The sequence below is a fragment of the Macrobrachium nipponense genome, chromosome 16, assembly GCF_015104395.2.
Source record: "Macrobrachium nipponense isolate FS-2020 chromosome 16, ASM1510439v2, whole genome shotgun sequence".
Lineage (NCBI taxonomy): Eukaryota > Metazoa > Arthropoda > Malacostraca > Decapoda > Palaemonidae > Macrobrachium > Macrobrachium nipponense.
The window spans coordinates 70714513-70728116 of record NC_087209.1 but is presented as its reverse complement, the minus strand read 5'-3'; the positions used below and the strand labels follow the sequence as shown (position 1 = coordinate 70728116).

The following is a 13604-nucleotide window of genomic DNA, read 5'->3' as shown; positions in this document are numbered from 1 at the left end:
TCTAAACGAGAGAGAGGGAGAATATTCCAAACCACCGCAATGCTGCAGTTACTCAGATAATAGAGAGAGAGAGAATACACTTAGCAAAAACTGAAAGACGCGACCGGGAGAGGATTTTGACTAAAACTCAAAAGTTGAAAGCGGCGGAGGTAGTCAAACATCTATGTTTGACGATCTCCGCCGCATTCAACTTTTGAGTTTTAGTCAAAATCCTCTCCCGGTCGTGTCTTTCAGTTTTTGCTAAGTGTATTCAACATTTAAAATGGAGAAAAGGTAAAAAAAAAAAAAAAAAAAATACTCCTGTATCCTTTGCTTTCAGAGATTCTCTCTCGTATGAGGGGAATGGGACTGTCAGCTGTGTCGGGAAAATAAAAACAATTAATTACAATCGGCTACAGGTTATTGGTAGGAACTCTCCCACGGGGGAAAAAAAAAACTATTTTTGGCCGCTTTTATTTTCAGTAATGAAATCATTTAATTGAATATGTCTTTACAACCTTTGTATAACTGTTTTTTTATCGGTTAGTTTTTGGGAAACCGAAGTTGAATCTAGAAATAATATAAAATCTCTCTCTCTCTCTCGTTTTTTGCGGATGGAAATCTTTCAAGGACGTTGTCAATGAAGGTAAAAAAATAGTCAGCCACGCGTTTTTCAGTGGAGGAAAGTATTGATCCAAGGTATATAGAATAAGGGAGACCGATCGTAATCGGGACCCGTGTAAACCCATTAATAATCTCTAATAAGAGATTGTTAGCATTTCGTCTTTCCAGAGTCTATAAATAACAAGCAAAAAGTGCGCTGAAGCTTCCAAGGCCCGATTTAGTTTTCTGTACAGCGTTTAATCAAGGCTACCGAAAATAGGTCTTATCTTTCGGTGGTCCCGTATAATGCTGTGTGTGGCCCATGAAACTTGAACCACGTCCCAGTGGTGGCCTGTCCTATATATAGTTGCCTGAAGCACGATTATGGCTAAAATTATCCTTAAAATCAAAACTAGTGAGGGTAGAGGGCTGCAATTTGGTATGTTTGGTGATTAGAAGGTGGGTGATCATCATACCAATTTTCAGCCCTCTAGCCTTTGTAGTTTTTAAGATATGGGGCCGGACAGACAGACAAACTAAAACATGACTGACGTCACTTCCGAGTAGTCGAGGGATTGAAAAATGGGAAATTGTTTTCTCTTTACAATTCGTGTCAGATTTTGTTAAGCCGCACAGCGCAACCTTTTGAGGTGAGGAAAAAAATCGTTCGTGAAGTGGACCTAAATTAGGGCTGGAAAGATTTAGGGAGGACTGTTGTAGAAGCGTAGGCTGTAATCTCCTCCCCGGTTCTTTTTGATCTCATTCTCTTTGATTTGAAGGGTGCGCTGCGTCGTAAGACTGTATTTGCAGCCATTCTGTTTTAACTAGAGAAGTTTACATCTGGTCTTGATTCTGATGCTAATAGTAGTAGCAGGTCACAACTGACCCTTAACTGATTTTAGTGCTAATAGTTAGGTCACAACTGATTGTAGTGAGGCTTATAGTAGTAGTAAGCGACAACTGACTTTAACTGATTAAGATGCGAATAGTAGTAGGTCACAATAAGACCTGTGCTTCACCCGAGTGTGGTCGACGGGAGCGGCAGTATCAAGGTTACTCGTGTTGAGCTGAAGCTCTTGTTCATCATTCCACAGTCTGGTGGTCGGAGGGGAACACCAACCGGATCAATTGTCGTGTAGATGAGTCTTGTCACGTGACCTGCAGTCTCGTTGGTTTCGCTTCTTGATAAACAGTGGTTAGGGCAATCGTATGATTATGCAATTTAGAGAGTTCTGTTTTCAGAACTTGAGTATCAAGTAATCCAACGTCCAGACGAGTGCTAATCAAACTCTTTGAGTTTAGTTACATGTTAGGGTAAACTGATAAGATAGATTGAGGAACGGGTTCTACCCTATTAGTTTGAGACAGCTTGTTCATCGACGCCTTTGATATTCAACGCTGCTTATCTAATCTGTACATTGATTTCGTAAGTACTGACGTTGATACTCTTATTTCCTGTTGCTAAGAGACAAGGTTTCAGGAATGTACTTCACTGTGTTTGGTTTTATCTAGTACCGCCCTCTGCAGGGATGATTCCCTCTGTGGCGGACCCTTGTACGTTTTCAAAATAAGGTGGTGCTTATATTTTACAACTGTCTTCTCTAGCGTTTTCTCGACAGTATCGTAGCTCGTGCAGAATAGGAACGTCTTAGTTTTTTTTTTTTTTTTTTTTTTTAATTTGCATTCTTCTTCCATGAACTTTACTTTAGGCAGTATTTTGTCGCGTAGTCTTGGTGCAGCATACAAATGTACAGTCTCTCTCTCTCTCTCTCTCTCTCTCACACACACACACACAAAGAAAGTGTTGCAGAGTTAGCCCAAAATCTTGCAAAAGCAATAATTCTTACCAGAAGTTCCTTTTGTGGAGTGGTATTTCTGACAAACTTTTTCAAATTCGGTTTGCACATTTAATCGTTGTAAAGTCTTGTCTCGTCTTGATGGTGTATGTCTGTACAGTCTTGTGATGTTTGGCTTAGTGGAAGTAAGGGGTCTTGTTTTATATTGAAATAATTAGTTTGTAATATGAGAGGAGTAAAATTCAGAAAAACTGTGATTTTTCTTAAATTTCTATCTGCTAACAAAGAGTTTCTTAAATTCCCATACATACTTTGGACTACTACTACTACTACTACTACTACTGCTGCTGCTACTATTACTGCTGCTGCTGCTACAATTATGATGTCTGTTAGCCTCCAGCCTCGCAGTGGTGCAATGGTCACCCAACCGACCACTGACCGAATACCTTGTTGCTGAACTCGCTGTTCAAAAAAAAAAAAAAAAAGCTGACGTTTTAGTATAGGTAGTGCCTTTAATGCAGTGCTCAACCCTTATAGGACTTTAGAAACTTGTACTTTATTATTATTATGCCCAGTCCAATCCCCCCCCCAAATAACAAAAAAGGATCGTCGTCCCTGTCAAACTACTCTTTCCCCCCGTGACGCAAGTAACAGCCGCGTAGTCTTGACAACTAACACGGAAATCGATTGGGAGGAATTGAATGTAGTGGTCCCCATATACAGAGACGTGCATGCGCTCTTTATACATAGATAAACATGTTTCAATTATCGTATAGGCTTTTTATATAGATTACACTTATGTAGATGCTGAAAACGGATAGTTTTCAAGTGAGAATTGTTAGACCTTGGAGACAAAATGATTCTGGTTTTTGTATTGGATTTTAGCACCCAGCTCGTTTCGATGGTGAATACTTTTATCGCCAGATCTTCGACCATTGCCAGGTGTCCTGTTTGTTGCGAAGTGAAAACTCTGATGACGAAGTTCATGAGTAAAATTATTTGTAGCTGTCTTCGATATTTATTTATTTCGTAGCCTTTACCTTAGCGAGTATGTCAGATATTTTGTTTTGCCTACAAGCAAAAGTCGCTAGAAATTTGTATGCCTGTATAAAGGGGTTGGGTGTTTGGGAGACGCAGAACCTTTTACCAATAATTTTTTAACTACCAATTTTTTGTGTATGTAGCCTTTGTTTCCATTTGACGTAAAAGACTGTTGTAAGCTATCTCCCTTTAGTTTTGCACAGTTTCCCAATATATAAAAGTTCAGCGAAACTTGGTCGTGAAGTTGCTTGCAAGTGGCCGTTTTTCGAAAATTCGAAGCCGTGTTCCTTGGAGTGTCGAGTGACGAAGATGATTTTGAAAGAACGATGAATTTACTCTGAAAAGTGTATGTTGTTATGCGTTTTGGATACTTGTCTATCTTCAGACACATTTTATATGTATGTATATATGTATAATAAACGAACTGCTTTGTGGTATATACCGACACGTTCTGCGAACTGAAGGTTCATTGTGAATGTGTGTGTGTGTATTTGTAACCTAGAAAAATTCTCTCTCTCTCTCTCTCTCTCTCTCTCTCTCTCTCTCTCTCTCTCTCTCTCTCTCTCTCGTTGTTGTCTTGCGTGTTTTCCTCGAGTCTTGTAATTCATATGCCTTGCGTAATGCAAGTTTAATCCTTTAGAGCATGGCGTCGACTTCGCGTGTGCCGGCGATTGTAGTGTAGTGGTAGGGTGCATCTGCGTTATTCGTGTCTCAGGACAACAGAAATTCGCATGGTCTTCAAAATAGGAATTCACTCGTTCATCTAACTAGAAATTCACATGCTCTTCAAAATAGAAATTTACGTGACCTTCAAAATAGGAATTCACATATCTTCAAAATAGGAATTCGCGTGTTTTTCAAGATCGAAATTCACGTGGCTCTCCAAAACCAATTCACTTGGTCGTCTAAATAGAAAGTCACGTGGCAATCAAAATCAAAGTTCACGTGTTCTTTAAACCAGAAATTCCCGTGGTCCTCAAAATAGAAATTCCCGTGGTCGTCAAAACAAATTCACTTGGCCATCGAAATAGAAGTTCACGTTGTAATTAAAATAGAAATTCACGTGGACTTCAAAATAGAAATTAACGTGGTCTTTAAACTATAAATTCGCTTCACCTTCAAAATAGAAATTATCGTGTTCATCAAAATAGAAATTCACGTGGTCTTCAAAGTAGAAATTTACGCGGCCTTCAAAACAGTGGAAGGTTCATCGACGTCATTTCTTTATTGATGAGGAGAGAAATAGCTTGTGTATGTTCAGCTTCATCAGTTTCATTTGGATGGTGAAAATTATTGCCTTTCAAATTGAAACTACAGCCCTGAAAGCAATAGAAGGCAGAAGAGAAGAGAAATTGCTTCAAGTAAATGCTTTATTTGGCAATTGGCTAACGAATTATAATATATAAATAACTACAGGTTGATAAGTTAGTAGGTCGCGTTATAATTAGCATGCATCAATGTACTATCGGTATTTTTTCGGTGAATTAATGATGCGCCATCTTTTTTTTAATTGCTTTGGTGCATGATAAGTTTTTTTTTTTTACGCTATCAAGGTGCCTGTTGTCACGATATAAATAATGTTGCCTCGTCATAATGAGAGGAATGATCTCCCCTCCCCTCCAGTGGTTTTTTTTAATATTTTACATAAAACTTTCCTTTATGTTCAGCTTTTTGTCGTCATTTTCGAGCTTTGAAATATTAAATGTTATATTTGGGGAAAGTCATCGTATTGATAGAGAATTGGGCTTTATCGCATTACAAACATTGTCCTGCGTGATGCAGAAATGACCCACCAGGATGATGGAGGAACTTTTTGGGGACCTGGGAACAGGGGTAGTAAGAGTAGGAAAGGAAGGCAAAAATGTCCTCCGTGTGTTCTTTGCGAAGTGTCGCTTCATGGAGGCCCGAGGCCAAGAGAGGAGTTCTTGTAAAAGGGGACGGGGGGGGGGGGGGGGGGAAGGTTCCACAAAGCGAGATGTTATGTTCGTGACAATGGGTTTTGAAGGTGTGCACGAGATATTTTGTCTTATATGTTGTTTTTTTTCGTTGTATTTACGTAGTACTGACTCCCCACTTTATATATATATATATATATAATATATATATTATATATATATATATTATTGTTATTAATATTATTATTAACCGGACTTGATTGAAACTGGATGGTACCTCTAGTGGAGATATTTGTTAGTAATTGTACGTACCAATGCACAGAACAGGTTATATATATATATATATAGTATATATAGATATATATATATATATATATATATATATATATATATACCACTTATATATTTCAAGAGAGAGGATTCTGTAAAGGGGGAAGGGGGGGGGGAAGGTTCCAAAGCGAGATGTTATGTCGTGACAATGGTTGTGAAGGTGTGGCACGAGATATTTGGTCTTATATGTTTTTTTTTTCGTTGTATTTACGTAGTACTGCTCCCCACTTTATATATATATATATTATATATATATATATATATATATATATATATATATATATATTATTGTTATAATTATTATTATAACCGGTACTTGATTGAAACTGGATGGTACTCTAGTGGGAGATATTTGTTAGTAATTGTACGTACCAATGCACAGAACAGGTTAATATATATATTATAGATATATATATATATATATATATATATTATATATATATTATATATATACACAACCCATATATTTCAAGAATATAATATATTTCAAGATACATAGATACTTGCAGCATTCATGATATTAGGAACCTATTGTTTCACTGAACGATGCTTTTCACTCTTCATCGAAGTGTCAACGATCGTGTGAGAGGGGGGGGGGGGGGGGGACCTCGAGTCTTCCTTGACAGTGACCTATATTTGCTAGAAGTGGCGGAAGAGAAGGGAGGGACGTCCCTCCCTCCTCCCTAAGCCAAAACTCTGGTGGTTCTGGTGCTGCTGCAGTAGGGGCGTTGGTGGTATTGACCCGTCGGGCATCTCTCTCTCTCTCTCTCTCTCTCTCTCTCTCTCTCTCTCTCTCTCTCTCTACACCAATACCCCCTTCTCCCCAACCCTCCCTCTACTGCCTCTTCCTTTCGTATCTTAAGTTCACGGCTGCTCTAAACCATTTATCCCTCCTCCCCTCCTCCTCCTCCTCCTCCTCCTCCTCCTCCTCCTCCTCCTCCTCCTCCTCCTCCTCCTCCTCCTCCTCCTCCCCTTCCTCTTCCTCATCAAACACTCGTTTATCTCAATAATGATAAGAAGGACCTTTTCAGAAATCGGGGTCCACTGAGTAATGGATTACCAGAAATTTGGGAGTTTGAAGGAAAAAAATATTCCTTTCGACATTAGTTTCCTGTTGGCTATTCTGTATATAGTATATATTCTCTATGGCTGCTGTATATTCAAATGGGCAGCAGTTTCTTTTTAAAAAAACATGCCTCTGGTTCATCCTGGAAGGAAAGGGAGGGAGTTGATAGGCTTCCTGGAAAGAGCTGTTTTCCTTGTGCGTTATTTTGTTTTTATTATTGTGTGGATGGGGGGCGATAGGGGGGAGAGAGGGGTTGGGGGGGTTGGGGGGGGGGGTCAGAAACAGGGGTCAACCAGTCGCGTGCGTAGTGCAGGTATGCGAACGCTACTCTCTTCACGTGCGTGACCTTTTGATTTATGAGTTTATTGTGGATCTCCCCTACGACGTCTTTCGTGACCGGAGGAATTCTCCTCCCGTTTTAAAACATCGACTTCGGTTTCCTCCCCCCATTTTTGTGCAAAGGTTCGGGAATTGAAATTGATCCGAATTGATCCGATGGGAAATTGGATGAAGAACAGAGGCGGGGAGGCCTGCTCAGATTATGCAGTCCTCTTTTGGGGATGTCTATCTGTAGAATGGGGAATGGGTGTTGTCTTTCTGTAGAATAAGGATGTCTTTTCTTTTGAATTTGGGATTTTTTTTTTATTGGAATGGAGGATGTCTTTGTTAATGGGGAATGAGGGATGTCTCTTTTTAATGGGGAATGTCTTTCTTTTTAAAGGGGAATGGGGGATATCTGTCTTTTTAATGGGGGATGTCTGTCTTTTTAATGGAGAATGGGTGATGTCTGTCTTTTTAATGGGGAATGGGTGATGTCTGTCTTTTTAATGGGGAAAGGGGGATGTCTTTCTATTTCAGGTTCTGTGATTTTTTCTTTTTCCATTATACAAGTGGGGAAATGTTTTGAAACTTTGTCATTAATTATATACTTGAGTTACTTTACTCCATATTTTCACAGACTAATTTGAAATGAAAATATTTGTTTTCCTGCGAAAATAATGGGAGTAGTTTTGTTTCATTTGGAAGATTGCATGGAATTATAGCTGTTGATTCATTAACTCCCTTCTCTTGTGCCAAGGATCTTTTGGTAACCAAGTGTTTTTGAACTCAGCTTTATTAAATCAAAGAAAAAAGCCTGGTGGATGTAGGGAATTCTATCTTTTTCTTTTTTTAATATTAAAATGACCAGCATTCAAAACCCCTCTCATTGAACATTAGCAGGTTGCAGTCTTCTTTCATTAATGACGCATGCGGTATTGCCTTTTGTCTTATGCGATTTATTTTATAAATTTCGCCAATTCTTTGCTTTTATGAATCGCCAGTAATTGGTCGACTAATTTGACTGGCATCGCCTTAACAGTGGAGGTCACCCGGGGCAATTACGCGAGAATGCTAGTGATGTGAATGCTAATTACGTCAGCCATTATTCTAAAGCCAGTTCTTGTAGAAATTAATTGAATAAGGAAAATTATGAAACCATGAGCAGTACGGAACAGAAATCCGAGCTTCATATTTTTAAGTGAAAAAGTCAACGAAGTATAATTAAAAAAACAAGCATAATACAGTATTTAACATAATTTTATTTCATATTGTTTTATTCTTTTAATATTTTGTTTCGTTGATTTTTTCAGTGGCAAATTTAAAACACGGATATCCCTGTTTTGTTGCTAATTGGCTTAGCACTTTTCCTTTGTTTTATTTTGCAATTTTTGCAAGGACTTGCTGGTAGATTAGTGATAGATGATGATACTGCAGCACTTCTAGTAGAGCTGCCGTGTGTCCTCCATAGTTATTGTGACGCCAATTGAGTCAATCAACCCAGTTATTGGTCTGATTCATGTTTAAAGAATTTTTTAACAAGGTTTCCCCTCCCGAGGTGAATGACTTCGAAGACTTCCTTCCTCAATTTCAACGCTTTACACATTCCTTCTCTCTCTCTCCTCTTCTCCTCTCTCATCTCTCATCTCTCTCTCTCCTCGCTCTGCTCTTTCTCTCTCTCTCTCTCTCTCTCTCTCTCTCTCTCACACTTTATTAGGTAACTGAAATTGTTTAAATCATAATGTTGATTTTGCATTGATCAAATACTGTTACGCTTTGATTAACATGGAGTGATAATATTCGTATAGAGGATACAATATTTGATAAGGATGTGCTCAAATATTGGGTATATTGTCACAGCGCAACGTAAAATTGACAGTATATGTAGACACATCGCTGTAATTTGTCTATAATTAAGTAATCAAGTGCCCTGTTTGCAATTGGCAATCGCTGCCTTACGTCTTTCCCACATTTCTGTGAAAAGTGACCAGTTATGAACGCTTCAAACAAAGTACAAATACGCAGACGAAGATGATGATTTTGCTCAAGGGACAACGTTATTATTGTTCGACGATATCTTGTTCTCCCTTATCATCCCACTGTAATTCCACTGTAGAACTTCTTGTCAGCTTTGGGGACACAACCTCAGTTCCCTATAGTCAGCTTTGGGGGTGATCGAATGAAGCCGAGGATTTTGCTGACGTCGTTTCTACATCCAACCAGTCAGTCATTCGACTCAAGTAGCTCAGTATATCGAGCATTCGCTTACGTAGCTTGGAGTATTTGTAAATTCATGTCGGACTTTGCTATTTCATAGTTTTTTTCTCCAGTGCGAATCTCTCCTTTACAGTCAAGTTCTGAAAGCATTTCACTTCTTTTCAAAAAGAGCATTTTTAGACCGAGACTTGTATCAAAGTAAAAGCTTTATAGGTTTAATGAAACTTAAGATTGTGCTGTGCTCCACGGGTCTTCTCTTAGTGCTCCCATGGGCAATCGTCGTTGTTCTAAGCGCCTTAGCCTCAGGCCGAACTGTTAGGCCTAATTCCTGAACCCCGTTGTTCCCATGTACACATTACTACAGAAACTTGCCTTGGTGGCTGAGAGAATCTCCGCCGAGAGAGTTATTTGAAGGAGCTTTTTTTTATTATTTTTCCTTTCACAGTACCTGCTTATGTTTTTATCGGTAGTTTGTCCAATTTCTTAAAGCAAGGCTAAACTTATCCAAGGTTAGACACATGGCCTTATAATGCTCTCTCTCTCTCTATAATATCTGCATGTGGGCTTGATGACGGTTCTGCTGATACAAAAGGTTGCCTGCAAGTGTGTTTTCGATTGCAGTCCTTTATTTTCGAGACTCATCATTTTCGTATGTGGTTTGTTTCATCAAAGGAGTAAAAAGGCGGTATACTACTTACTACAGGACTGTAAGAAAAGATACTTTGGTATTGAATCTGTTACTGTGGTGGGTTTCTTTGCTCGTCTAGAAGCTCTTCGCCCTCTGATAACATTTTATCACGTGCTTACTGGAGCTTTTTTTTTTTAATCTTTCCAAAATATCTTTTTTTTTTTTTTTTTTCGTAGCTGTTGTGTAAAAGATTGTTCTTTTGTATATTTTGTCGTAGATGCAAAAGATTTTTTTGTCGTTTTCGTAGCCATCGTGTAAAGGATATGTTATTTATATATTTTTTCATAGCCAGTATGTAAAAGAGTTTTTTATTGTTCGTAGCCAGTAATGTAAAGGATATTTTTATTGTTCGTAGCCACTATATACAAGGTCTGTTACTTGTATATATTTTTTCGTAGCCATAATGCCAGTTTGATCGAGTTCCCAGGTAGGGTTTTGTAATGTTTCCGTCATGTCTGCGTTGTTATTCCGAGACACTTAACTTTGCCTCAAAAGTTCATGTTGTTACCACCTCATGGCCAAGATAATCCTCATCCCGTGTCTGTGGACCATTATTAATTCTCTCTCTCTCTCTCTTCTCTCTCTCTCTCTCTCTCTCTCTCTCTCTCTCTCTCTCTCTCTGGCTTTCGTGTGTCTAATGGGAAACGCAGGGACTGGTCTGATCGATTAAAACGTGCGGACGTAAGGTTGGTTAGTCTAATATACCTAGACCGTGATTAGTCTTCTTCTTCATTTCTTAATGCGTAAGAAACGGGTGTTGTTGCACATTGAAACAAAGGCAGCGGCATTTCCTGGTATGAAAGCTTCATCTTCAGAATTGTTATCAAAAACCCTTAGCCAGAACAGTGTTGTTGTTTTGTTTTCCGTTAAAGAAAATCGTAAGGGTTTTAAGATTTCCTGGTTTTAAGTATATCTCAGTATTTTACGAATATTAAAGGTTTTAAGAATGTTAAAGGTTTTAAGAATATTCAAGTGTTTTAAGATTATCTCACAGTTTTAAGAATAGCTTAGTGTTTTGAGTATATGTAAGGGGTCTTGAGAATATTTCAGAGATTTAAGATTATCTCAGGCTTTTAGGAATTCTTATGGATTTTAAGAATAGCGATGTGTTTGAAGAATATGTAAGCGTCTTAAGAATATCTCAAAGAATTTTAAGATTATCTCAGGGTTTAAAATATCTAAGGGTCTTATGAGTAGTATCTCAGGGTTTTAAGAATATCTCCTGAGTTTGAAGATTATCTCAGGGTTTTAAGAATATCTATATCAGGTTTTTAAGATTAAATGTTTTAAGAGTATGTAAGTGTCTTAAGATTATCTGAGAATCCTGAGATTATCTCAGGGTTTTAAGAATGTCTGCAAAGGGCACCAATTAACCAGAACCCATTGTATTAATGGGTCCTGCTGTTAACGTCCGTCAAAAGGCGAATTTTATTTTTTTTTTTTTTTCTACACGCATACGGTATTCTGTTATTACATCTCCGCATACGCTTAACATTTGAAATACACCGATAAATTAATAATCGAAGGCACTTACTACTACTCATTCATTCGTTGGTTTGCAAAGCATGGCGTGATTATGTTTTCTGTAATGAAGATGGGTCAGTTAATTGTATGCCATTCCAGACACCTTTGGGTATACGTGCCTTCACCTGGTCACATCAGACGAGGCTCTGTGTCTCTTGGTTTGGTGGTGGTGGTTAGTTTTGTCTGTGTTGCAGTTTTTTTTTTCTATTGTTGTTTTATAAATCGACTTTGATCTCACCCTGGGACGAACCTAAACTTGTCTTTTGTAAAATGAGTGTAATGACATCTGAATGAATCTAACTGATCGATAATGCTTGTAACAACTAGTCTTCACTGTTATTCTGTTGTTAAATCTTCAAGCCTTACAACTTCACTTTGTAGCCAAGCCAAATTAACGAGAATTTGGGATGATACTGCATGGGTGATTATTTGTCATTTCTTTATTTAAGTCGTGCCTATGTTGGTTATTCAATGTTAGTAACTTTAGATAAGATCGTCCCAGAAGAGTAGGCATAAACAATGTATATGCACGTATACTCCACGTATATGCCTCAAGTACTGTTTTGGAAGTCTTCAGTTTATCAAAAGAAAAGAGAGCCCAAAGTGGTTTGTAAGTTACCCTTGGAAATGAATTCTCTAAAGGCATCGCTGCGCGGAAGAATGGAAGGAGAACTCTTCCTCGAAATGATTCCATATGGAAATAAAAAATATGTTCTTATGCTTCATTCTAAATTGCTATTTATAGATACCCTAACATTAGCGAATCTCACGGCCTGCCTGTCCTATTTCAGTTATGCATATTTATTCTTGTTCGCATGTCATCACCATGTTCATTCCCTTGTTCCTTGCGTCACCATTTGCTTTTGACTTTTATCAAAATATTTTGCATTTCATTTGTGTGGCCATCGTCGATGTGATTCATATAGTACATCTTTTTTTGTCATCGTGTACATCATCATCCTTTTTGCATTCATTTCATCATTTTTGCCTCACTGTCACTATCAATCAGCAAAAGCTGCTGAGATTAACCCTTTCTGCCTCTTGTTTCCTTCCTTTCCATTTGGTTTCCTTCAGTGGGTCATTTATTGTCGTTTAATTTAAAAATTGCTTTTTTTAATGCAATGCGCATTCTGTCGCCTCTTGCGTCACACACCTCAACTAACACAACGTTTATTTTTTTCTTCTACTTGCTTCACAGAGTAGTGTACAGCACAGGGTAAGCGGAGTGGAGAAGTGATTCGAGGGTTGAGAAAGAGAGAGAGAGAGAGATAAAGCGAGGAGAGGTTATTATAGAAAGAGAAAGCAAGAGATAATGTGCTTCGCTTCCCAGAATACTGTTTTCAATCGTTCTCCAGGGCTCTCCCCCCCTCACATGCTCTGGGCCATCATTTAGAAAAGTGGATGGAATCATGAAAAGTCAAATGTTGATGTATAGTATACTCAAAATAATCTTAGATCAAATTCGTCCTTTAAAATTGTCAGGCTTTATCATTTCACTTTATATATAGACCTACTATATATTTCTGCATACAAATTTATTCCAAAAGTCAAATTTCTGTCTATTCATACTGTATATTTTATATGCAACAGAGCATAGAGCCCTAGGGTACGGTTTGCTTTGATATTTTAGACTGGTTGAAGGAGCCTGCAACGCTACTACAGTTATTAGCCAGAGGGCCAAAATTGTTCGGTCGCTTCTGAAGTCCCTCCTAGGCGCTATGGCACCATGCGACTCTTTTATCGTTCCACGGACCAGTGTTTTGATTACACGGAAGAGAAGTGACCTGGCAAATTGCCTACTATGAGATCACGCATTTAGATAAACACACCTGAAATGTTGGTGTTGGGCAAGCTAAATTGCTCAGTAACAAAATGAAATATCTGGCCATAATTCATTTATTCGGAAAGTGGAGCTTTTAGACAAGAAGACTGGTTGTTCAGTAGATTTTAAAATGTTGCATGATTAGCCATTAGCCATAGAGCGCTGATGTAGAAGCTACTCCTCATATACATATATTATATAGTAATAACTGTGGTGGCAGGGGCTGGCATCGCATCACGTGATGCCTTCCTGTGTGTTTTGGGGGATTGGTCCTCTCCTCAGATGTCTGTAAGTGTGTGTAATTAGGTGGAGTTCGTTTCACGTG

At 38.4% G+C, this 13604-nt stretch overlaps 1 protein-coding gene across 4 annotated transcripts in view; it reads left to right on the top strand.

Moving 5' to 3' along the window:
* The window catches only part of LOC135195813 (mitochondrial adenyl nucleotide antiporter SLC25A25-like), a 206596-nt gene that overhangs the window by 184450 nt on the left and 8542 nt on the right, over positions 1-13604 (top strand). The window contains exon 3 of one of the 4 annotated variants that reach the window (XM_064222297.1): positions 12656-12673. The exons of the other annotated variants lie outside the window; for them this stretch is intronic. Within the exon in view, the coding sequence (XP_064078367.1) occupies positions 12656-12673 (18 nt within the window). The remainder of the gene's footprint in view (positions 1-12655; positions 12674-13604) is intronic. 4 annotated transcript variants of the gene reach the window in all.